The 22,081-nt window shown below is 40.0% G+C and overlaps 3 protein-coding genes across 3 annotated transcripts; all 3 read right to left on the bottom strand.

The window, feature by feature from the left end:
* Positions 1-3,910: 3,910 nt before the first annotated feature.
* LOC308304752 (olfactory receptor 52A5-like) lies at positions 3,911-6,224 on the bottom strand (the record flags this gene model as incomplete). Its single annotated transcript, XM_080749382.1, has 4 exons — positions 3,911-3,982; positions 4,651-4,860; positions 5,105-5,220; positions 6,191-6,224. 4 exons carry the CDS (start codon positions 6,222-6,224, stop codon positions 3,911-3,913), a joined length of 432 nt encoding a protein of 143 aa, XP_080605508.1.
* Positions 6,225-9,510: 3,286 nt separating this feature from the next.
* LOC308304751 (olfactory receptor 4B13-like) lies at positions 9,511-11,485 on the bottom strand (the record flags this gene model as incomplete). Its single annotated transcript, XM_080749381.1, has 2 exons — positions 9,511-9,568; positions 10,758-11,485. 2 exons carry the CDS (start codon positions 11,483-11,485, stop codon positions 9,511-9,513), a joined length of 786 nt encoding a protein of 261 aa, XP_080605507.1.
* A 9,226-nt stretch (positions 11,486-20,711) lies between these two features.
* On the bottom strand, positions 20,712-21,650 carry LOC308304750 (olfactory receptor 51E2-like; the record flags this gene model as incomplete). The annotated part of the gene is made up of 1 exon (XM_080749380.1): positions 20,712-21,650. The coding sequence occupies one exon, from the start codon at positions 21,648-21,650 to the stop codon at positions 20,712-20,714; it is 939 nt and encodes a 312-aa protein (XP_080605506.1).
* Between the last annotated feature and the right edge of the window lie 431 nt (positions 21,651-22,081).

Here is a 22,081-nt window from a genome sequence, read left to right as displayed (position 1 = left end):
GTTCTGAGGATCAGTCTGTTGGTAGAGTCCTCACAGAAGCACCATTACATGTGCCTCACCCAGTCAGCCAGCTCTCTCTTCCCAGTGGCCAGAGGCACCCAGTCTGTCTACCTGCATGGCTCTTGAACCCAGCCCCCCTGTCTACTTCCTTCCACCTTGCTCACACAACAAGAAGTCCTGTACAAAGATTATTGTAAAAAACAAAAAGGCAAAAAGGATATCTTACCTGATGAAAATTGACTGAAGATTTATGAATTAAATTGATAGATTTAACAGAATGCGCTATAATTCACCGGAGCAACATTACATTGTTTTAAGATTTTACTGGAGGTGTTTACAGCAATCTCTTAAAGTTCTCTTAAAGAATAGTAATATTGTCCCACATTTGTTTCCATCAACGTAATCCATCATTGTCAAAACAGTTATATTAAATATGAAACAATACTTTGTAAAGGCTAAAGATGCAAATATATTGCATTAAAGAAGACAACCTTCTTCCATGTTGTCAGAATGTAGAGTGATAGCCTGACAAACAGAAGAAGTATTTCTACTTTAAATACTTAAAGCACCTTGTTACCTACAGTATCTGGTTTGTGATAAATATGTCACTTTACAATGTGTCTTTTTAGCCATTTAGTGTATGGCAATTCCTCTTGAACAGAACTGCACAGCAACATTTTCCCACTTGCTGCTAACCCGCACAGTTGGCTTGCGGATGCTGTTGATACCTCCTACTGTATATGGAGTGGCTCGCTGCCTCACTGACATTGATGCATTTCACACAGTGAGGGCAAAACAACATGCGGAGGAACACACTTTCCCTTCCAGGTCTGCTTCCAGTCCAACTGGCGCCCCAACCAACCGGTTGGAGTTCAGAGTTTCTTCCAGCTTCCCATCTGTGGAAACAGCCAATTGTGTTCGTTGGAGCACCCAGCCATGCAAGAGTCACCAAGGAAGGATCGAACACCATTCTCGGCTGTGATTCATTTTACCCCTGTGCCACTTGGATGCTCCACTTTATAGCCTTTACTAAATATTGTTTCATATTTATCTATGTGCAATGTACATTTGTGTACATTACAAATTATTAATGCAGAATTAAATATTTTTGGCAGATATGTATCTTTTTATGTGCTTTGAACTTTGGTGATTAGTTTTGGTGGAACGCACCTATAATATTGAAGTCTCCTGTTGATATGCATGTAAACACATTTTGATGATGGTGGATTATGGAGGTAGAAGAAAATGTGAAAACAAAATCCACTGGTGGTATCCTGTAATCTTAATGGATAGGTATATACTGTATATCGGACACATCCACATTCACAGGCATAATTTGTGATGATTTGCGTGAGTTGACGAAATCTGTTGAAGTAGCAAAAACAGTTTAACAAAAATATTTAATGTAGAAGCAATCCAAGGGAAAGTATTGGACTGTATAATCTATGGTTTAAGAGATTATAGGCAAAACATGAAGCGGCCTGTTATAGCGCCACCGTGAGGCCATTTGGAAAAATGTGGAGCAATTGTTCTTCCTTGGCCTACTGGGAGTTCACAAAGTTTCATACCAATCGGTAAAACAGTGTTAAGGCCCATTCCCACTGGGCCAGATAACAGATATCTGGAGATATGTCTCCAGATATTTTTCCATGCAAAGTGGATGGTAGATACAGATAAAAAATGTTTTACCACAGATAAAAGTATCTGTGGCAAATATCTGTGGTAGATTTATTTTTTATCTGTATCTACCATCCACTTTGAATGGAAAAATATCTGGAGAAATATCTCCAGATATCTGTTATCTGGCCCAGTGGGAATGGGCCTTTAGAGATTAACCGTTCACATACACAAAAGAGACAAAAACATATTCTCTGACCTTCGGCCATCCGACCTGGTGGAGACAATATGAATCAGCAGCAACGTGTTAATATTTCAGTACTAAGCTATCAGTGAGGTTGTGCTATGCCTGATTATGATGGAAGTATGGAATGGGTGTTACTGTATATGGCATCATCTTAACGTCTGGGTTGAAAAACAGTGAACCTATCGTTTAAGTTAATTAACAGCAATGATGATGTTTTGGCTGTCCCCAATATGTTGGTATGCATGAGTGTATGGTATAGTTATGCTTAGGCTTTCTGGTCTAAAAAAGTGCACAGATTGTTAAACATTAACAGTGAACGCACAAGGTTTAGGGGTATAAATACAATTGTAAAATAAGTGCTGTGCCTCAGTGGTTGTGAATCTACACTGTACAATGTACCATTCCAAGATAGAATATGTGCACAAAATATTCCTCAAGCCCAGGGCACACAAATGCAAGGGACCATTTTTGTGATGGGATCACACAAGCCAAATTGGTGTGTATGATGCAATGAAACGTGATGGTGACCCATCATACGTGGTACGGGTTCACAGGGGTCATACCTCAGATCTGACAAAAAAAAGGAGATGAACTCCTTTAGCTTGAGCTCTGGGTGAAGACTGATAACATAAGGTAGCCTACTGATTGGGGGAGAGGTTGCTAAAATGTGTTGAGGTTGTTGATGAGGTACTGATCAAATAGTTGAAAGCCCTTTTTAATCAACACTGAGAAAATTACTGAAAAAGTCTGACAACAGACAATTGAGACAAACACCACACAAGGTGAAAAACTATACCAGCCATGGGTCTGGTAATGACAACTGACAATAATAAGCCAGTTGTGTGCATTACAAAGCAATGATCAGAATATTTGTCTATTTTTGTATGCACGCTGTCTCCCCAAATGTTTGTAAATGGTTTTGTATTCCTGAGTGTGTGTGATCTGGAGACAGCTGGCATCAACCTCATTTCACATTGTGTTTCTAATGTTTATTTTACATTAACCATGCTGACCGTTATTTTTGTGTTCTCTGGAAAATGTGAATAATATTTATGAACTCTACAAAGTACAAGCATGCCTTGTATAAACAGGCCATGCCATTTGACATTGAGGTATACAGTAGTCTATGCTGTGCCACATTGTAACTAACTTACTTTTTTTTTTAAATCAAATAAACTATGGCATGGTCATACAGCAATGGAATTCATTCACTATGTTGTATTCAGCACAGTTAAAATGCAGATTTATGAAGAGTGAATCCAAGCTACGAATCAGATTTGTGCAAGCATACAGTATGTCATCAAGAACTGCCGAAATCTGACTGTCAATTAAACTGTAAAGCAGTGCTGTGTCTGTGTGCATTTACATTTTATAAAAGGAACATAAGCGGCACTCAGAAGAGGAGGAAAGATGGTTTAATAAAGTTATTTTACGTAATCCCAGTTTATATGAGAATGTAGGCACAGCCCTCCTGGATCTATCAATACTGGGTTCACCCCTGCATCATTGCAGACTATCCCTGCCCTCCTAGCGAGGTCCCCACTCAGCATCAGACACAGAATCACTTGTACATCACATTAAATGACCATACACATGAACCTATTCAACCTAGCCTCCCTATTTTGTATATAATGAAAAGTATAAAAGTACAATATATTCATGTGTTATTAAAAGAAAAAGAAGGGAAAAAAAACGGTTCAATCAAAGTGTCCTCTCAAGAAAAAAAGCATGTGCCTCAATTACCACATCCATTATGATGCATTAAATTCATCATATGGCTCAAAACGGTCAACTACTTCACAATCACTAGAGGTAAAGCTAATTAAAACAATGAAAATATGTTTACACCATAATGTTTTTAACATTGTAAATTAATATAAACTCCACACTTGAAAGATAATTTGAAAGTAGGCAAAATAAATTATGCAGATGAGTCAAAGATAGCAAAATGCTGTAAAAAGTAAAGTACAATGAGCCACATTTGACCAAAATAATTGAAATAGATCAAATTAATTCATCAATTAATTCATCTCAATAACCACAAATCTACTGATAGCTGTTGGTAATGATTTCTCTTGTTGTGTTTGTCATATGCTGCTGTTGATCCGTTCTATTGCTCTGACATAGGATAAGTAGAAGTCAGGAGAATTACCAGAACACCACTATAATGTACAAGAGAAGTTTGTGTAAATCATCAGTGCAAGCAGGATATATACAAAATGTTGAAAACTTGCATGTTCACATTTTTAGTTGCTTTTAAATTTCAACTAGTTTTCAGTTACTACAGTATGTGCTTAATGTTAAAGAGAGGGGTCCAGAATAGGAATACAAGGGTACAGTGGTTCTCAACCCTTTCAGGCCGCGACCCCCAAAATAATCATATTTTAACTGGAGACCCCCCACTCTGACGAGCACTAAGAGTGCTCACAACACCTCGCAACAGATCTGCTATTTTCACAATTTCTGCCTCTAATATTTGACAATTTGGCCAATGTTTAATTTTTCATTTTAGAGGTATTTAAAAAATTAATAAATACATAAATGATAAATAAATTGTCACTTTTTAAATGTGCAGATACCCTGGCCTATTACACTTAAACCTTATGTTGGTTTGTTTACTGTTGAGAGAGGGGGGGGGGGGGGGGGTCCCGACCCACAGGTTGAGAACCACTGCATTAGTTAACAAAAAACAAAACAAAACAAACCAACAGTGATCTTGCCTACTGCTTTGGTGTTATACCAAGGAAAGATTTAAATAGTCTTATTCTTATACATTTTAAACTCACACCATACATCATTGGATTAAGAATGGGAGGAAAGATCAGATGGTACAAGGACAAGAACACCTTGATCCCATAAGGCCAGTGGCTTATTTTGAATCGACTTTGTATTATTTCAAAAAAGCACCCCACAGAGAAGTTTACTAATGCAAACAAGTGTGGAACGCAGGTATGGAGAGCTTTTTGCTTGGATTCTTTGGATAATAATGCACATATCTTCAGGATGTGCACGTAAGAGACAAATGTTGTGATTAGCTGTGGACATACAAACAAATACAAAGGCTAACCCTACCCAGTTCAGGACAGTTGTATCTGTACAGGAGCGTTTTACCAGTGCATAATTGACACAGAATAACTTATCTATGTCTTTCTCACACAATCGTAGCTGAAATGATAAAATGGAAAAGATAGAAAATGCAACCACAGGATAAAGCCAAGTTAAAGTTATAAGTTTATACACTCTACTCAGTGACATGAGTGTGTGATACTGCAGTGGATAACATATGGCCACATATCTATCATAACTCATAACAGCTAAAATTGTAAATTCAACAAGTGCATATGTATGGCAAAGATCTGTGTTTGACACCAAGGTAGTTACCTCATACGAACTTGACATCAAAGTGCTCATTACAGCTGGGAAAATAGCAGTGCCCCCATGGAGTCCATTTGCAGCCAAGTTGCAAATAAAGTAATACATTGGTGCATGCAGTGTTTTTTCAGTATAGATCACTCGAATCAATAGCAAGTTTTCAGCAATAATGGCAAGGTATAAAAGTAAGAAAATGCAGAAATGCAGTGGCTTTTGATCTTCCAGTCCATAGTAGGCAGAAAGCAGGACTGAAGTTACTGCAGATGAATTATCCATGCTGTGGCAAAAAAGGTGCTATGAAGAGCATATTATACATACTGTATCCTACAACATATAAAACACATATTTTGTCTTCGATGAGGGTGATGTCCCCTCCACATCTTAACTGACATGAAAGTCTTTTATATTCTTCATTTTTCATCTCTAGTGAGATTCAGTCATGTTGTTTTCACTGCATTCCAATGACGTCCAGGCAGTATACTCTCCCTAAAGAGCTGGCTGAATAGCAACAGTTGACTTTTTGTCCTGTTTTGTTTTTGCCACTCTAGTTGTTTGTATTTTTCAAACTGTGTTGGTGTTTTCATCAGTATTAGATATGTAAACGTATTATGTTATTGTTTTTATTGTATTGTATTCCCTCTGCTACCCCCCACCCCAATATGGCACACATCAATCAATCAATCAATCAATCAATCAATCAATCAATTAATCTTAAATCAAATAAGTACAAACCTTTACTTAAAGCACTTGAAATGTGACCGTCAGGTCGCAGTTACAATCAAAGAGACAGCCGTGCGTAGAGCGCCACTCTCAGTACAGCTATTTCCAACTTTCCTCTTACACCACTATATCTCAATAATAGGCGAATTGTATGATCAGCTTGGAGCGAGGAGGGGTGGGATATGGGGTGTGGGGGAGGGATGGGGGTTGTTGGTTATGGAGGGTGGGGGTTACAGCGGTACGAGGAGTGGGAGAGTGCAGAGGACATGGCCATGCAAATGACTCAAGGGGGCTTTTTTCAATTTAATTTAATTTCGATAGATTGATTGAATACTTTATTAGCAGGTTTGTTAACAGTATAGGTACAGTCAAAGGTTATTGCAACCGTAGGTCGCAGTTACTTTTACACTCTCATACTATCTAAACCTCCACCAGCCGTCAGTCTGTCTGTCTGTCTGTCTGTCTGTCTGTCTGTCTGTCTGTCCTTCCTTCCTTCCGTCACGTCACTCGTCACACGTCACACTTTCCCCCTACTCATATCTCCGCCACCGTTGCCCCGATCCATGCCAAAATTCCCACACAAACTCCTTGCCTGCCAAACTACAACCTCCAAGGACCCCAGGAGCTCTAGCCCCAGGTGTAAAAAATGACCAAATGTGCAAAAATGACCACCCCAACGGGGCTGCTCACGGGGGAATTCCCGGGGACCACCGACTCCTGGTGCTCCAGAACGGATGCAAAAGTGGTGGCGCCCCCAGTGGAGGAGCCCCTCCACTGCAGCTCACATAAAATGCCTTAACTCGGGCTAGGAGCGACCGGGAGAGCCGGGGCCGGTACCTATTCGTCCGGCTCGGCGGCGCGGAGACCCCACCCCTCATTTCTCACATGGCCCTCTTCTAGCGCCACCATGAGGCCGATTCTTGCAAAACAAATTTTTGGACACTGCTCCTACAATTTTTGCCCTAAAATCACGCAAATCGGTACACAGTATGTCTACACTCATGTCATCAACTTGGATCTGTCCCATATAGCGCCACCTTCAGGACGATTTTTTAAAACACATTTTTGGACACTGCTCCTACAATCTTTGCCCTAAAATCACGCAAATCGCTACACAGTATGTCTACACTCATCTCATCAACATGGACCTGTCCCATATAGCGCCACCTTCAGGCCGATTTTTTAAAAGACATTTTTGGACACTGCTCCTACAGATTTTGCCCTAAAATCACGCAAATCGCTACACAGTATGTCTACACTCATGTCATCAACATGGACCTGTCCCATATAGCGCCACTATCAGGCCGATTCTTTCCAACACATTTTTGGACACTGCTCCTACAGATTTTGCCCTAAAATCACACAAATCGGTACACAGTCTACACTCATCTCATCAACATGGATCTGTCCCATTTAGCGCCACCTTCAGGCCGATTTTCTTAAACACATTTTTGGACACTGCTCCTACAGATTTTGCCCTAAAATCACACAAATCTCACAGTATCTCTACAGTCATGTAATCAAAACGCATCTGTCCCATCTAGCGCCACCATCAGGACGATTTTGGTAAAACAAACTTTTGGCCTATTTGTGGAGATAAGCGACCAACGGTCGCTTATCTCCCGATTAGGGAGTCTTACTGGTGCTAAAAGAATAACACAAAAGGCCTCAGGGCCAGGGGTCTTGTTTCCATTGTGGTCCATTGTACTCAATTCATCAGACTATAGTTTTGTATCATGTGACTCCTAAAGTCACTCATTATGGATAAAGGATTTGGAAAAAAAGACTATGCGACCTGCCAGCTCTGGAGGTACTGAACCCTGTATACAAGGGAGAAAACCCTTACTGTTCACACTCAAACCCAAATGCACTAATGAGGGCACAGTCACATCAAACCTATGCAAGCAGGGTGACCAGATGTCCCCCTTTGCGAGGGACAGTCCCACATTTTCATGACTTTTCAGGCGTCCCCCAAATTGAGACTCTGTCCCACATTGTGACTGGCAGGTGTTGATATACAGTAGGTGCGCTGATTGTTGCTGAAGCTCTTTAACATGAGCTCACAGCAAGCTAGACTGGACCACACTGGACTACTATATTAATATGTTATAGGGCATTCCATTGTAATGTAAATCTCTCATTGTCTCTTTTACCTGCAAGATATGTTTTTAAGACTTTTATTAAAATAACAAGAGAAATATCCCCTATAGGGGGGTAAATAACAAATTAATAGGCAGTATTAGGGCTATGGTCGAATATTAGGGCTATGGTCGAATATGACTTCAAAGCATAAGAATTTATTAGCAACTCAAGTAATAATTTGCTATTAACTCCCTGCCCGCCCGTCCCACATTGTCCCACACAAGTGGTACTTCTGTCCCTCAAATGAACAGTTTGGATCTGGTCACCCTATATGCAAGTGAATGAATGCTGAAGGCGAAGCCCAACTTGTTGCAGCACTGGTGCACACTGGTGCGCTTAAAGCGTACCATTGAAACCAATATGGCAAGCTGAAATGGGAGAGTGTTTTCTGCTGGTGTTTCAGTCCGAGTGTATCAAAGGGTGCGTTCGGAAATGCGCACCGGGTGTGGTTAGGGTTAGGGGTTACAGTTAGGTTTAGGCATAGTTTTACTGAGGTTAAGGTTAGGGTTAGGTTAAGTTTAGGCATAGTTTTACTGAGGTTAGGGTTAGGATTAGGGTTGGGTTTAGGCACTCACTACACTGAGCACACACCCGGTGCGCATTTCCGAACGCACCCTTTGATACACTCGGACTGAAACACCAGGAGAAAACACTCTCCCAAGCTGAAATAGCTGCCACATAAACCCATAATGTAGCATGCCCTACCATCATATTATGATTCAGAGATCACCCTAGGAGGGAAACAACAGATTGTGTGTGTGTGTGTGTGTGTGTGTGTGTGTGTGTGTGTGTGTGTGTGTGTGTGTGTGTGTGTGTGTGTGTGTGTGTGTGTGTGTGTGTGTGTGTGTGTGTGGCGTTACAGGCAAGCATTACAGGCAGTGTGACAGGCAAGAGTAACACGTGACACAATTGCTGCAGGTTTTCACGATAACTGTGACCTGCGGTCACAATAACATGCTAATAACATTTCTTTTTAATTCACATTTATTTCATGTAATAAATCTTCTCCCCCATTACCATTACTCATTTGAAAGACAGTAAAGAATTAAGCATATGACCAAAATAATGAAAATCACATGATTAAGGCGAGAAGGGCTTCTATGCCATCAAAAGGAATTTGTTATAAGCTAGATATCCCAATAAGAATCTTGTTAAAGATATTAGACTCCGTTATAGAACCCATCTCCCTCTATGGCTGCGAGATCTGGGGTCCCCTTGCCAACCAAGAATTTGAAACTGGGACTCTGCATGCAGAACTCTGCAAATCTAACAACAAACATTGCTTGCAGGGCAGAATTAGGATGAAACCCACTCATTACAAATTAAAAAAGAGAGCACTTAAATTCTATAACCACCTAAAAGAAAGCAACGCAGACATACTACATAATATAGCCCTCAACCATTGCAAAAACCTACAGGGATGCCCTCTCAGTCAGCTGGCCCAGGGACTCTGCACAAACGCAAGCACAACTACCAGATGGAAAAACACAACACATTGGACCTAACCAGATTATAAGAAAACAAAAAGAAGGTTGCCTAACATACTGGAAAGAGACAACCCAAAACCAAAGAAAATGGAATGCTATCTAGCACTAAAAAGAGTTAATATACATTTGGAAGAATATCCGAGCACGGTAAATGACCCAAAACTTAGGAAAGCCTTTAGAGAAAGGCCGCCACAGACAGACCCCGCTCCAAAGGAAAGACAGACTATACACCCACTGGCCACTGCACACAAAAATGTGGTAGAAACAGAGCTACACTTTCTAAAAATTATATTATTATTATACACACCCAAAGTGAGTTTGAAAAAATGTGCAAACACAGCAGCAAGATTTGTGAACTGTTGCGATAATGAAGGCTAGAGACTGGAACACAACCACCCTAAGGACTACAACAAACCACTGATTGACATCTAGACCTACTGCACATACACTATGAAACAGAGCTAAACACATTTTAGATCTGAGTTTTTAAATCATATTGTAAATGTATGTTTTCTCATGCCAATAAAGCTCATTTTAATTGAATTGAATTGATTACTACAAATCTATTGCTGTTGTTACAGATTCATCTTGTTGATGCTTTGTTATACTTTTGATCCATTCACTTGCAATGACATACACTAGACCTATTGCTGTTGTTACAGATTCATCTTGTTGATGCTTTGTTATACTTTTGATCCATTCACTTGCAATGACATACACTAGACCGTAAATGGGACATTTGTGAAAAATCACAATTTTAAAGTGTTAGCAGGAGCATGCAAAACACATTGAAAGACTTGCACTTTACATAGCTTTTAACTTTGTAATACATTTTCCGTTCATTTGTGCTTAATGTTGGATAAAACTACTAGTTCAAAAAATAATTAGTTTTACTTGTAAAATAATGCCTGTTTAACAACATACACTCTTGTTAAGACACAACTGTGATCCTGGCTGGTGCTTTTGTGTCAGTCATGTCATAGAAAGATTTAAATAGTCTTATTCTCACAGTTTTTAAACTCACACCATACATCACTGGATTAAGAAGGGGAGGAAATATCAAATAGTACATAGACAAGAACAACTTGATCCCATAAGGCCAATGGCTTATATTGAATCGATTTTGTACTATTTCAAAAAAGCTCCCCACAGAGAAGTTTGCTAATGCGAACAAATGTGGAACGCAGGTTTGGAGAGCTTTTTGCTTGGATTCTTTGGATAATAATGCGCATATCTTCAGGATGTGTACATACGAGTAAAGGGTTATGATTAGCTGTGGAAATGTATATACAGCTACAAATAGTAAACCTACATAGTTCAGCATAGTTGTATCTGTGCAGGCGGCTTTTACCAGTGAGTAATTGACACAGTATATTTTATCTATCGGTATGGTTTTCTCACAAAATTGTTGCTGAAGTGTTAAAATGGAAAAGATAAGAAATGCAAGAAAGGGATAAAGCCAAGAGAAGGTTATTAGTTTACACACTCTACTCAGTGACATGAGTGTGTGATACTGCAGTGGATAACATATGGCCACATATCTATCATAACTCATTACAGCTAAAATTGTAAATTCAACAAATACATATGTATGTATGGCAAAGACCTGTGTTTGACACCAAGGTAGAGTTACCTCATACGAACTTGACAACACAATGCTCAGCACAGCTGGTGAAAAAGCAGTGCCTCCATAAAGCCCATTTGCAGCCAAGTTACAAATGAAAAAATACATTGGCTCATGCAATGCTTTTTCGATGTAGATCACTCGAATCAATAGCACATTCTCAGCAATAATGGCAATGTATAAAAATAAGAAAATGCAGAAATACAGTGGCTTTTGAGCTTCCATTCCATAGTATGCAGAAAGCAGGACTGAAGTTACTGCAGATGAATTTTCCATGTTGTGAAAACAGGTGCTGTAAAGGTCATATATTATTCATTGCCTACAATATATAATATAGCATTTTGTATAGTAACAAATATTCATTTAAACATATATTGTATCATTGATGAGGATGACATCCCCTCCATCTCTTAAATGACATGAATCATGCATGTGCTTATATTCTACACTCTCTCTACGGAGATCCAGTCATGTGGTCTTCACAGAACTCCAGTGATGTTCAGTAACTATATTTATCTCACATGTTTTGAAAGTTCATGACTGACAAGCGGACATCAATTAATTTGACCTCTTTGTTTATCTACCAATTTAGTTGTTATTCCAATTAACTCTCCCTCTTCTCACCTGCTACTGCTAGTGAGTGAGGAGCAGGGACGTGCAGAGAATGTTAGAGAGGCAGGGGCTGAAATTTCTAAAAGGGCCTTTTAGTGGAAATATCGAAAATAGCAGACCTCCAAGCTCACAACGCGTCGCTGTGAGCTTGGGGGTCGGCTATTTTCAGTGAAAACTAAGCATAATCAAGTCAATATTGGAGATTGCGTGCAGCATGGATTTCTACACAGAGAGGGCAATTCTATAAGATGCTGCATTCAAGTTCAGGAGAGTTTGGACAAGGCAATTCTCTTAAATGCTGCCTTCAGGTATGGCATGGAAAGAGGGCATTTGCATGTCTTTCACTATAGTAAAAACTGCATTCCTGGTCTGGAGAGGGCACTTTTTACAGACAAATAAAAGGGCAGGGGCTCAAGCCCCCTTTGATGTCTATGTGTGCACGTGCCAGGTGAGGAGCCCCTACTGGAAATGTATTGATTGAATACTTTATTAACACCATGTTAACAGTACAGGTAGTAATAGTCATAGGTTATGCTAGAAAGATAACACAATTACCGGTATACTCAATTCATAATACATACAGTATAATACATACAATATAACACAATACAAAACATGTGGGAATAAAGCTCAGTACTAGAATCTATATTCGGGTGGGTGTCAGATGATTCTACCAACAAGGTGTTCAAGGAGTTTAACAATGTTCTGTATGGAGTCGAGAACTTTTATGTCTTTTGGTTGGTCATTCCACATTTTGGTGGCAGCATATGGGGGAACGAGTTCAGATGATCTCGTTCTGGTGATACTGCTACTGTTACTGGTGGAAAGTCGTAGTGTCCCGTTCTACTCCTCTACTCCTGAGTCCTGATCAATATCCCCAACTGAGAGCTGCTGCACCAGCCCATAGGAGTCGCTAGTCTAGTGCAGCAAGCAACAAAGATTGTCCTCCCGGTACTATTCATGGTGAACAGATCAACCAGGTATGTTCGTATACATACCTCGGAGTAGTAATAGACCATCTTTTGTCATGGAAAGATCAAATTGAATCAGTGTGTAAGAAAACAAAGCAAAGAATTTAATTCCTTCGCCGTTTAAGATCATTTGGTGCTATTAGACAGATTCTTCTTATGTTTTTCACTTCTGTTATCATGAGTGTTCTTCAATACTGCAGTATCACCTGGTATGGGTGCTTGTCTGCAGCCCTAAAGTCACAACTGCTGCAACAACTGAACATTTGATCAAAGATAGTTGGACAACCACTGCAGAGGCTATATACGACTATGTACGATAACAGCATTCTAAGGTTGGCGAGAAATATTACCTCTTACAGTAGCCATGTGTTGCATAGAGAATAGGTTGCTGCCTTCAGGAAGGAGATACGGTGTTCCAGCATAGAATAAGGTCAGACTAAAAAGGTCCTTTGTCCATCAGTCGACTTTAAGGCTTAATCAGGAGCTTTGCCAGAGGTAGGCAGCTAGGCTAGGTGTTGGACATTGCTCTTGTCTGTATTATCCTTATGTATGTAATCCTGTCTTTGTTCCTTTGTGTCAATTGTTTGTATATATGTTGTCGCATACATGGCCGCTGTGTCGCAAGACAAATTTCAGTGTGAACTGACAATAAAGTACTATATCATATCTTCATATCATGCACAGCAGCCATATTGGCAAGAAATTGGGCCTTACTTCCTTCACAGGCGTTACCAATGATACTGATGAAGGCTCTGTTCCATTTAGTGAAGCACAGTGTTTCTCAAACTTTTTCATTTCAAGAACCCCCATAACTCTGAGAGTGTACAAACACCTGTGAAGTAAGTAAGGAAGGGGCCCAATTGACCATATTCACCTGGCGGCCATGTTTGAAATTTGCATTGAAAACTGTACCTACATAGGGTGGCAATTCATTGTCTTAATGGCAAGATGGCCGCTTTGTGGATATGGTCAATTCCTTTCCAATATGACTGCTGTGCATAGAGCCAATATTGTGTTCCTATAGCAAAGCCGGTTGCACCGCAGTGAACTAAAAACACAGACTCCGCGGTGGTGGGCAGATACTTTCATCACTGCACCACCAGAGCGCCTTCAGCCCTTAAAGAAACTTGTACAGTTTGATTATATTTTTCAGAGTTTCGTGTCACCTTTGACCAAGCGGCAATAGCCTATTTAATAACAATGGAGGGGACAATTGACGCCTTGGAGTGAAAATGGGACACTTTGGCCTGAAGTAAGTCGGAAGTTATCTCGGAATCTGTCAGTGCTATACTGCCTTTATCATGTAATGTTGTTGTTAGTATACAAACACAGGAGAGCACCCGGATGGAGCGCACTGAAAAGGAAGTAGTTTTGTGTCGATTCATTGGTACAGAAAAAAATAAATCACGAAAATTTGCTTACAATACATTCTACCATTTTTGCATATTTTCACCTTTCCTCTTTTTGGTGGATTATGCAAATGTCTCTGGCCGCTGAAACATTGCTGATGCAACACATGTTTATCACAATGATTAGAGGTCATTGGTCCACATTTCATTTCCATTTCTCTAGACAGCAATTAAAAAAACAATTTGGACATTACCTTGAGAATAAAATGAGTGGATGAGAAAAGAGAACCGTAATGACTTCCCACTGGACTGAGGTGGCAGTGTCCAAGGAGTCATTCCCTAAAGAGTCTCCAAAGTTTTTGTTTGTTGGACTTTTGAATGTAATGACCACACATTGTTAATACACAATAGCAAGTAAGTGATATTCATACAGTAATGCAGCGACAGTAAACAGTAAATAGAGTAACATTTATTTTATGTTTGAATAAACTCCACTTCTGACATAATATTTCATAATTACATAAGTACCTACACACATCTTAACAATGTATTTATGTCCAGACAAAGGCAATTGCATTCAAGGATAGGAGCTGTGTATCAATCTGCCAAAACATACCATCAGGGGCGTCACAAGAGGGGGACAAGTGGGACTGAGTTACTAGGGCCCAAGGTGGAGGGGCCTTAATGATTTTATACTTTAGCTATTGAAAAATAGCAGATCTACAAGCTCACAGCGCTGCACCGAGTGCCGTGCTGCGAGCTTTTAGATCTGCTATTTTTGAAGTCGTGAAAATGTGTGCAAATCTTTGAATATGTGTATTTTTTAAGCAAACATTTGTAACTCACTTCTGTCCCTGGAACTATATATTTTGAGATGGAGGTCCGTGGCATCATTTTGGGGGTCCTTAACATGAAAACGTTTGAGCACTACTGACATAGAAACATAGGTTTTTCAAAAAACCTTAGAAGGATTTGAAATATTCAAAGACTTGCACAATTATTGAAAAATAGCAGATCTACAAGCTCGCGGTAGTTGGGGTCGCGCTGTGAGCTTGTATATCTGCTATTTTTCGATAGTTTAAAGTACCCAGGGCCCAGAATTTGGAGCGACACCCCTGCATAACATGATTATATGGTGCCCTTACTAAACCAGGGGTTTTCAAACTTCTTTGACTCAGGTCACCCCTGTAAATAACCTTTTCAGCCACAGCACCCCTGAATTACAGTTAACTTTTAGAATCTTATATCATATTGTAGAAATACCCGTTTCCATGAGAACTGACTGAAAACAACTTTATAATTAACTTTATTTAACCACTTGAACCCCAGCATCCCTATTCTGGGGGGGAAGGTTCAAAATAGCCTATCTACAACCTCACAACGCGTCACAACACGTTGTGAGCTTGTAGATCTGCTATTTTTGGTGAAGAGAGTTTGCTGTATGTAAAAGTTTTACTAAGCATAGAAGGTCTACAGTAAGTGGTTAAACTGAAGTGATATTGATGAATTCCAAATATTATCAAATTATTCTGCGGCACCCCTGGACTGGCATCACGGCACCCTAGACCATAGCCTTACACAACCATTTAAAATGTATCACTGAGTGTAGAAATAGTTGTTTTTAGAGATAAATGTAGCAGCCTATAGGTAAATTGTATATGTAAATGTGGTTAACTCTTAATGCCGCCTAACACAATCATATTCTGACTTCTGAGAGAACATGGAAAAAGTGACAACTAGTTGCAACAGGTCTTTAAGAATAGGCCTACATTCTTGCTGGAAAAAGGAACAGATGAAGAAACCAAAATAAACAAATCAAATTATAGTCAGTTCTGTTACAGCTTGACATACAGTCATACTCATATACCATCTCCACCCATCCTCAGGCCCCCTCTAAATAGCTCAGCACCAGACCCCATATGCCTGTATGCCTTATCAAACACACTTCTCCTTCCTGCCAGCCTCTCCAAGTAGCAGAGGGTTTCACCCATGGCTTTCTCGGCCACATTTGGTGGTCGCTTGGTGACGCAAACCTCTTTGAGGTCCCCATGACCACGTACCGTACCTGGCGCAACAGAGCGTTTGCTGCCCCAACCCTCTGGAATGCACTCCCCAAAACCCTCAAAGATGCCGCCCCCACCCTCCAAACCTTCAAGACCGGCCTCAAAACCCACTTATTCCACATTGCTTTACCCAGCGAAATCCATTGTCCTTATTATATTTAATGTTTTTATTCCTTAGTCTTAATTTGTTGTTGTTTTGTTTGTTTTTTCCTAATAAAGTTGTTTCTTCTCTCGTGCCCCCCTGTCATTGGATATTCAGAAAAGCGCTATATACATTTCAGATATTAATTATTATTACCATATTCCTGGCCATTCTATGGAGGCTTCCATTTTCCTTTTACAGAGGGCGCTGGAGCATTTTTTTTTGTGTGCTGCTTCATAAACATCTTTTCACTTCCTCCCAAGTAAGGAAGTGACATGGAATTGTCTGTTGCCAGATTATGCCAAAGAAATAAGCCCAACAGAAGCAACTACAGTAGGCTATACTACTTTACATTCACATTTGAAAATAGCAGATCAGCAAGCTCACAATGTGTCACATTGCGACACATTGTGAGCTTGTATATTTGCTATTTAAAAAATATTGAGGGAAAACTTTTTTTTTGAATATTTTTGAAACATTTTAACAACATAAATCTGTGTGGAGGTTCCTGGCACTGTGGACAAATATGTAATCTGGGGTCCTTGATATGAAAAGATTTGGGAACCACTGGTTTAAAAAATATTAGAAAGAGCTCCCAGCCCTTCTCGGTGCACCGTTGGGCCGGCCATTGCCCGAACTGATAGTTAATCCGGTTGTGCGTCACACACTGAGAATATGGACTCAGTTCAGGAGAACCTATAACTATGGAAATTTCTCCTTGCTAACCCCCGTAGCCTCCAACCACTTTTTCGTTCCGTCATTAAATGATATAACCTTTCGTAATTGGCGCGGAAAAGGCATCAGAAATTTCAAGAACCTGTTTATAGATAGGGGTTTTGCCTCTTTCGAACAATTGACAAGGAAATACGGCCTGCCTAGATCGGACCTTTTTAGGTTCTTCCAAGTTAGACATTATGTGGAATCTGTAATACCCGACTTCCCTGAAGAACCCAATACCAATCCCATAGATACCTTTTTATCTTTCGATCCGACGACAAAAGGCGCTATATCAATCCTATATGACACCATCTCCAATCTGAAATCCGCGCCATTGGACAAGATAAGAGCTGACTGGGAACGGGATCTTGGGCTCGCTTTATCGGAAGAAAAGTGGGATTACATTTTTTCCTCTATACATAAATCCTCCCTCTGTGCCCGCCACTGTCTAATACAGTTCAAAATAGTTCATAGGGCCCACATCTCTAAAGCCAAACTTGCAAGCATATACCCTGACGTGAGCTCTAGATGTGACAAATGTAACGGTGAAGCCACGCTTATACACCAATATTGGTCGTGCCCACGGCTACAGTTGTTCTGGAGTGGCGTATTCGATACACTGTCCAACATTTTAGACCGTGATCTAGACCCGGACCCCCTATTGGCTCTGTTCGGTACAGTCGGAACTGAGGGTCTTCCCCTAACACGGACAGAGAGTCGTATGGTTGACTTCACGTTATTGATTGCTAGACGTGCCATTCTGCTTAAATGGAAAGATGCTGTCCCGCCTGGGCTTAATCAGTGGCTTTGCACTGTGATGTCCTGTCTGGAGCTGGAGATGCTGAGGTTCTCAATTGCTGGCTCTGAAAAGAAATTCTATAAGACTTGGAGCCCTTTTATGATGTTCTACCGTAATACCCAAATGGCGTAGTGTGGCGCTTACCTGCTCTGACCAACCCAACACGTAGCAAGTTCTGAATATCTATTCCGCTTTCTTCTTACTTTCTCTCTTTTCTCTGTACTAATTTTTATCTTATTTCTTGTTTTATTGAATCTGGTGTGCAACCGTCCTGGGGATTGAGGGTGGGGGGAGGGGGGATAGGGGTCGGGTTTTGGTCTCTCTCATAATGATGTACTCAGATATCTACATGTGATGATGTTTTTTTTTTATTGAGATTGTCTACCTGCCTCTGGGCTATTCTATGTGAAAATATAATAAAAAGATTTGAAAAGAAAAAATATTAGAAAGTAAGCCCAATAACCAACTATTTTTTCTAGAGACACAAATTGCTTATTATAAGCAGACATGGCAACCCAGGTACATTCAGAGCCCAGAGCCTAGAACGCCAACTACTATAATGCAAGGACAACAGGAAACCAAATGATGTTTTTCAGGCCAGCTTTTTCAGCCTCCGCCTCTTTCAGGATATGAACAGGAAGCCGGGGGCGGGGCCAGGAATAACGTGTATGCCGGCCGCTATTATTCCTACCGTAGGAGACGCCGTTTGAAGGAGCGCTCGTTTTATGGTTAGATGTCACAGTTATTGTCCACGACATTACAAGCGGCGCGAAGGCCAGCGGACCTTGGTCCTGCTCTTCGCGCCCGAGCGCCGCAGGCGCGAGTGCCCGCGAAGAGCGGGCCAGGGCCGTGCGGAGAGTTACGAAGCCGTGGTGAATGCAATCGTTATATTTATGCCCAGGCCGTAAGGCCTGGGCAAGCCCACGATAAACGCCCGCGCAGTCCAAGTGACCACAGCCGAGCGCTCCAGAACTCAACGCCCGCGCAGTCCAAGTGACCACAGCCGAGCGCTCCAGAACTCCGCTCCAGCCAATCACAAGCCGCGCCTTCTAATTTATGCAACCGCGTCTCCTACGGTAGGAACTAGGGATGGTCCGATCAGGTTTTTTGGAACCGATCACCGAGCACCGATCACAAAAGTTTGATCACCCGATACCGATCAATCACCGATCCGATCAAGTTATTATTTACATATTATTTATATTTTCTAAATGGCAATGTTTTAACTTTAATTCATTCATTCACTCATGAATTCATTTATATATTTGCTTTATATTTATTTACCAGCATTACTATGTATTTATTATCATAGCAGTAACTAATTATTCCTTCAGCACTGTGGAAATCAATACCCCAAAATGGCCTCAAGTGGGCATACTGAATGGCTGGTTGATCGGATGCACCGATCCGATCCGATCGGTGAATTTACCTTTTGATCTAAACCACCGATTATCGCAGATCACGCTTTGATCGGCCCGATCCGATCCATTGCCGATTGATCGGTAACATCTCTAGTAGGAACCATCGCATACCGGCCAGTTTGCACTTCCAGAATACATAGCAGCATCATTTTAAGACCCCAGAATGGCCACAAGAGGGCATGGGTGCCCACTGTGTCAAATGGCTTTGTGTAGAAGTACAATACAGAGGACTAGAATGTGTGGATTTTAGTTTAGTTTATTAAGGATGCCCATTAGTCTACAATGTAGTGGAGACTATTCTTCCTGGGGTCCAGGCAACAACAACAAAAAAACATCACAATACAAATCATAAAATGCAGTACAATATTATTTTATAGACAGTCTTTCTGCAAGGCCTTGGGCCTATTGCACCTCCAAGCTCAAAGGTCACCCATGATGGACTCTGTATGGCAGCGTCGTCCTCTACCCTGAGCCAGACCTAAACCTGACTGCACGCCAAATTTTGGGATATTGCGCCAGAATTAATGTGGAATAGGGTGCCGTCTTGATTTTTACATTTGTTAGAGTGCTGATATATACTGGGATAAATCTTATTTACTTGACTTGACTTTATTTGGACAGAACAGTACCAGTTAATGAACACAGAGATATTGACATATTGCAAAGAATATATACATATGTTCTCAGTGTAAACAGCCGGAGTTAGCTAAGGCTAATTTCCATCAGTTGTCCTTAGGACAAAACAAAAGAACAGTAAACAGACAAAACAGGGAGAACAAACAACACAAAACAAGGTGCTTGGCGCAACAGTGTGCCTAGTGCGACAAAGTGCCTAGTGCCAAAAATAAGAAGTTAAAAATCATACAGGAAAGACTAAACTGACAGACTAAATCATGCAGGCATCAACTCTTTACTTATAGATGGTAACATGTTTGTGAATGTTTTAACCACTGCTTCAACTGACTTTTGAAAGCACTAAATGTGGGGATCTCACTAATTGTGGCAGGGAGCTGGTTCCAACCTTGGATAGTATCAAATGCATATTAACATGTTAAATTGTCACTTGCCAATTGAGTGCTTTGGCCTTTCTAGTAATAATATATGTATGTATTTAGTATTATTACAAAAGAACATAATAGTAATACTAAAACGTATCAGCTTAATTCAAACAAGTATAATTACAGTATTGCCACCCTGATGATACTGATCTGGTCAAGCCAACATATTAGCCAACAAGTATCAGTGAGGATAATAATAATAAAGATGAAAGGAATATAGTGTTAAAAAGATTCTTAATATACAGTACTGTTAAAAATAAATGTAACCACTTAAAATAATAAAATAAAGTACTATACCAATAGGAATTATACGCAAAGATAACAATAAAAAATATAGAGTAGCATATTTCCACAAGAGTCCTTTTTCTTCTTATCTTGATACCCTCCTCGTTTTCCTGAAGAATAGATTAAAAATCTTATCTCTTATGGCTTTAGTTCCGATTCCATAGAGCACTGGATTGGTAACTGCTGGAATTATGATGAAATATACAGAGAGCATTATCATCACCTCTACGGGTATGTGACTCATCTCAAATCTACTTTGTATAACCTCGCAAAACGCGCCAATGGTATAATTCAAAATGGACAATAGATGTGGAACACAGGTTTTAAGGGCCTTAACTTGAGAGTCTTTTGATAGTTTCTTGCACACTCTGAGAATATGTACGTAGGAAAAAAGAAGCATTGCTACCTGAGGAGCCATGAGAAACAAGAGGGTTACGAGGCCCAGGGTACTAATGTGAGCGGTATTAGAACATGCATTTTTGACAAGTTCAAAGTTCACACAGTGTAATTTATGTATCAATCTGCTGCAGAATTTCAGCTTTAAAGTTAAGGTGAAATAAAAAAGGAAAATGAGGCATGGGTATAGCCATGCCAATGCTACAAGTTTGCATACCCTTGACACAGACATGATGGTGTGATAATGTAGAGGATGGCATATGGCAACATATCTGTCATATGCCATAACTGCTAAAATACAAAATTCAATACATGCATAAGTATGTAAAGAATAGATTTGAGTCAGACAGCCTTTCAGAGAAATTTCATATGTCACAGATGTGAGCAGACTCATAGTTGCGGGCAACAATGCAGTACCACCATATATTTCATTAATGGCTAAATTACATGTGAACAGGTTCATGGGTTGACGCAGTTCTTCATGTTGGCATATCGTATAAATCAGTAGCACATTCAGAAAGATAATCATGATGTACAGCAGGAGAAATATAGTGAAAAGTACAAATTTGTAGTTTTCCATGACTGCATAAGCAGTCATCGTGAATGACGTCACCGTGTTATTTCCCATGCCTCAGTTCAATTCTGAAAATGAATTCAAATACCAGTTATAACATGAAGTACATTTTGACAGTGAGTTAGAGATAGTAATATGGAAAATAAAAAAAGAAAACAGAACAACTTATACTTATTGTAATGTGAAGAGTTTGAAGATTAGTACAATTACAATACAAGGACTCGTTTGTAATTACACTCAATAATTGCATAGCCTTTTGAGTGTGACATTAAGATAATTTAAGCAATAGAAGAACATTGGCTTATTGTGTTAAAGTTCGATATGACTGCACCCCAAGACTAGTAATTTGTTTGGATATGAAATATATCCTCCAATGTGTTTGCCTACGAGTTTTAACCGTGAATACATATATAATACATACATAGATAGCCTTTTTGAATATCACTCCCTAACAAAACTAAGCCTTTTCAAAAAATGTAAAATAA

The sequence above is a fragment of the Nannobrachium achirus genome (genome assembly GCF_963921795.1).
Source record: "Nannobrachium achirus genome assembly, chromosome: 19".
NCBI lineage: Eukaryota > Metazoa > Chordata > Actinopteri > Myctophiformes > Myctophidae > Nannobrachium > Nannobrachium achirus.
This window is presented reverse-complemented; position numbering and strand designations above follow the sequence as displayed.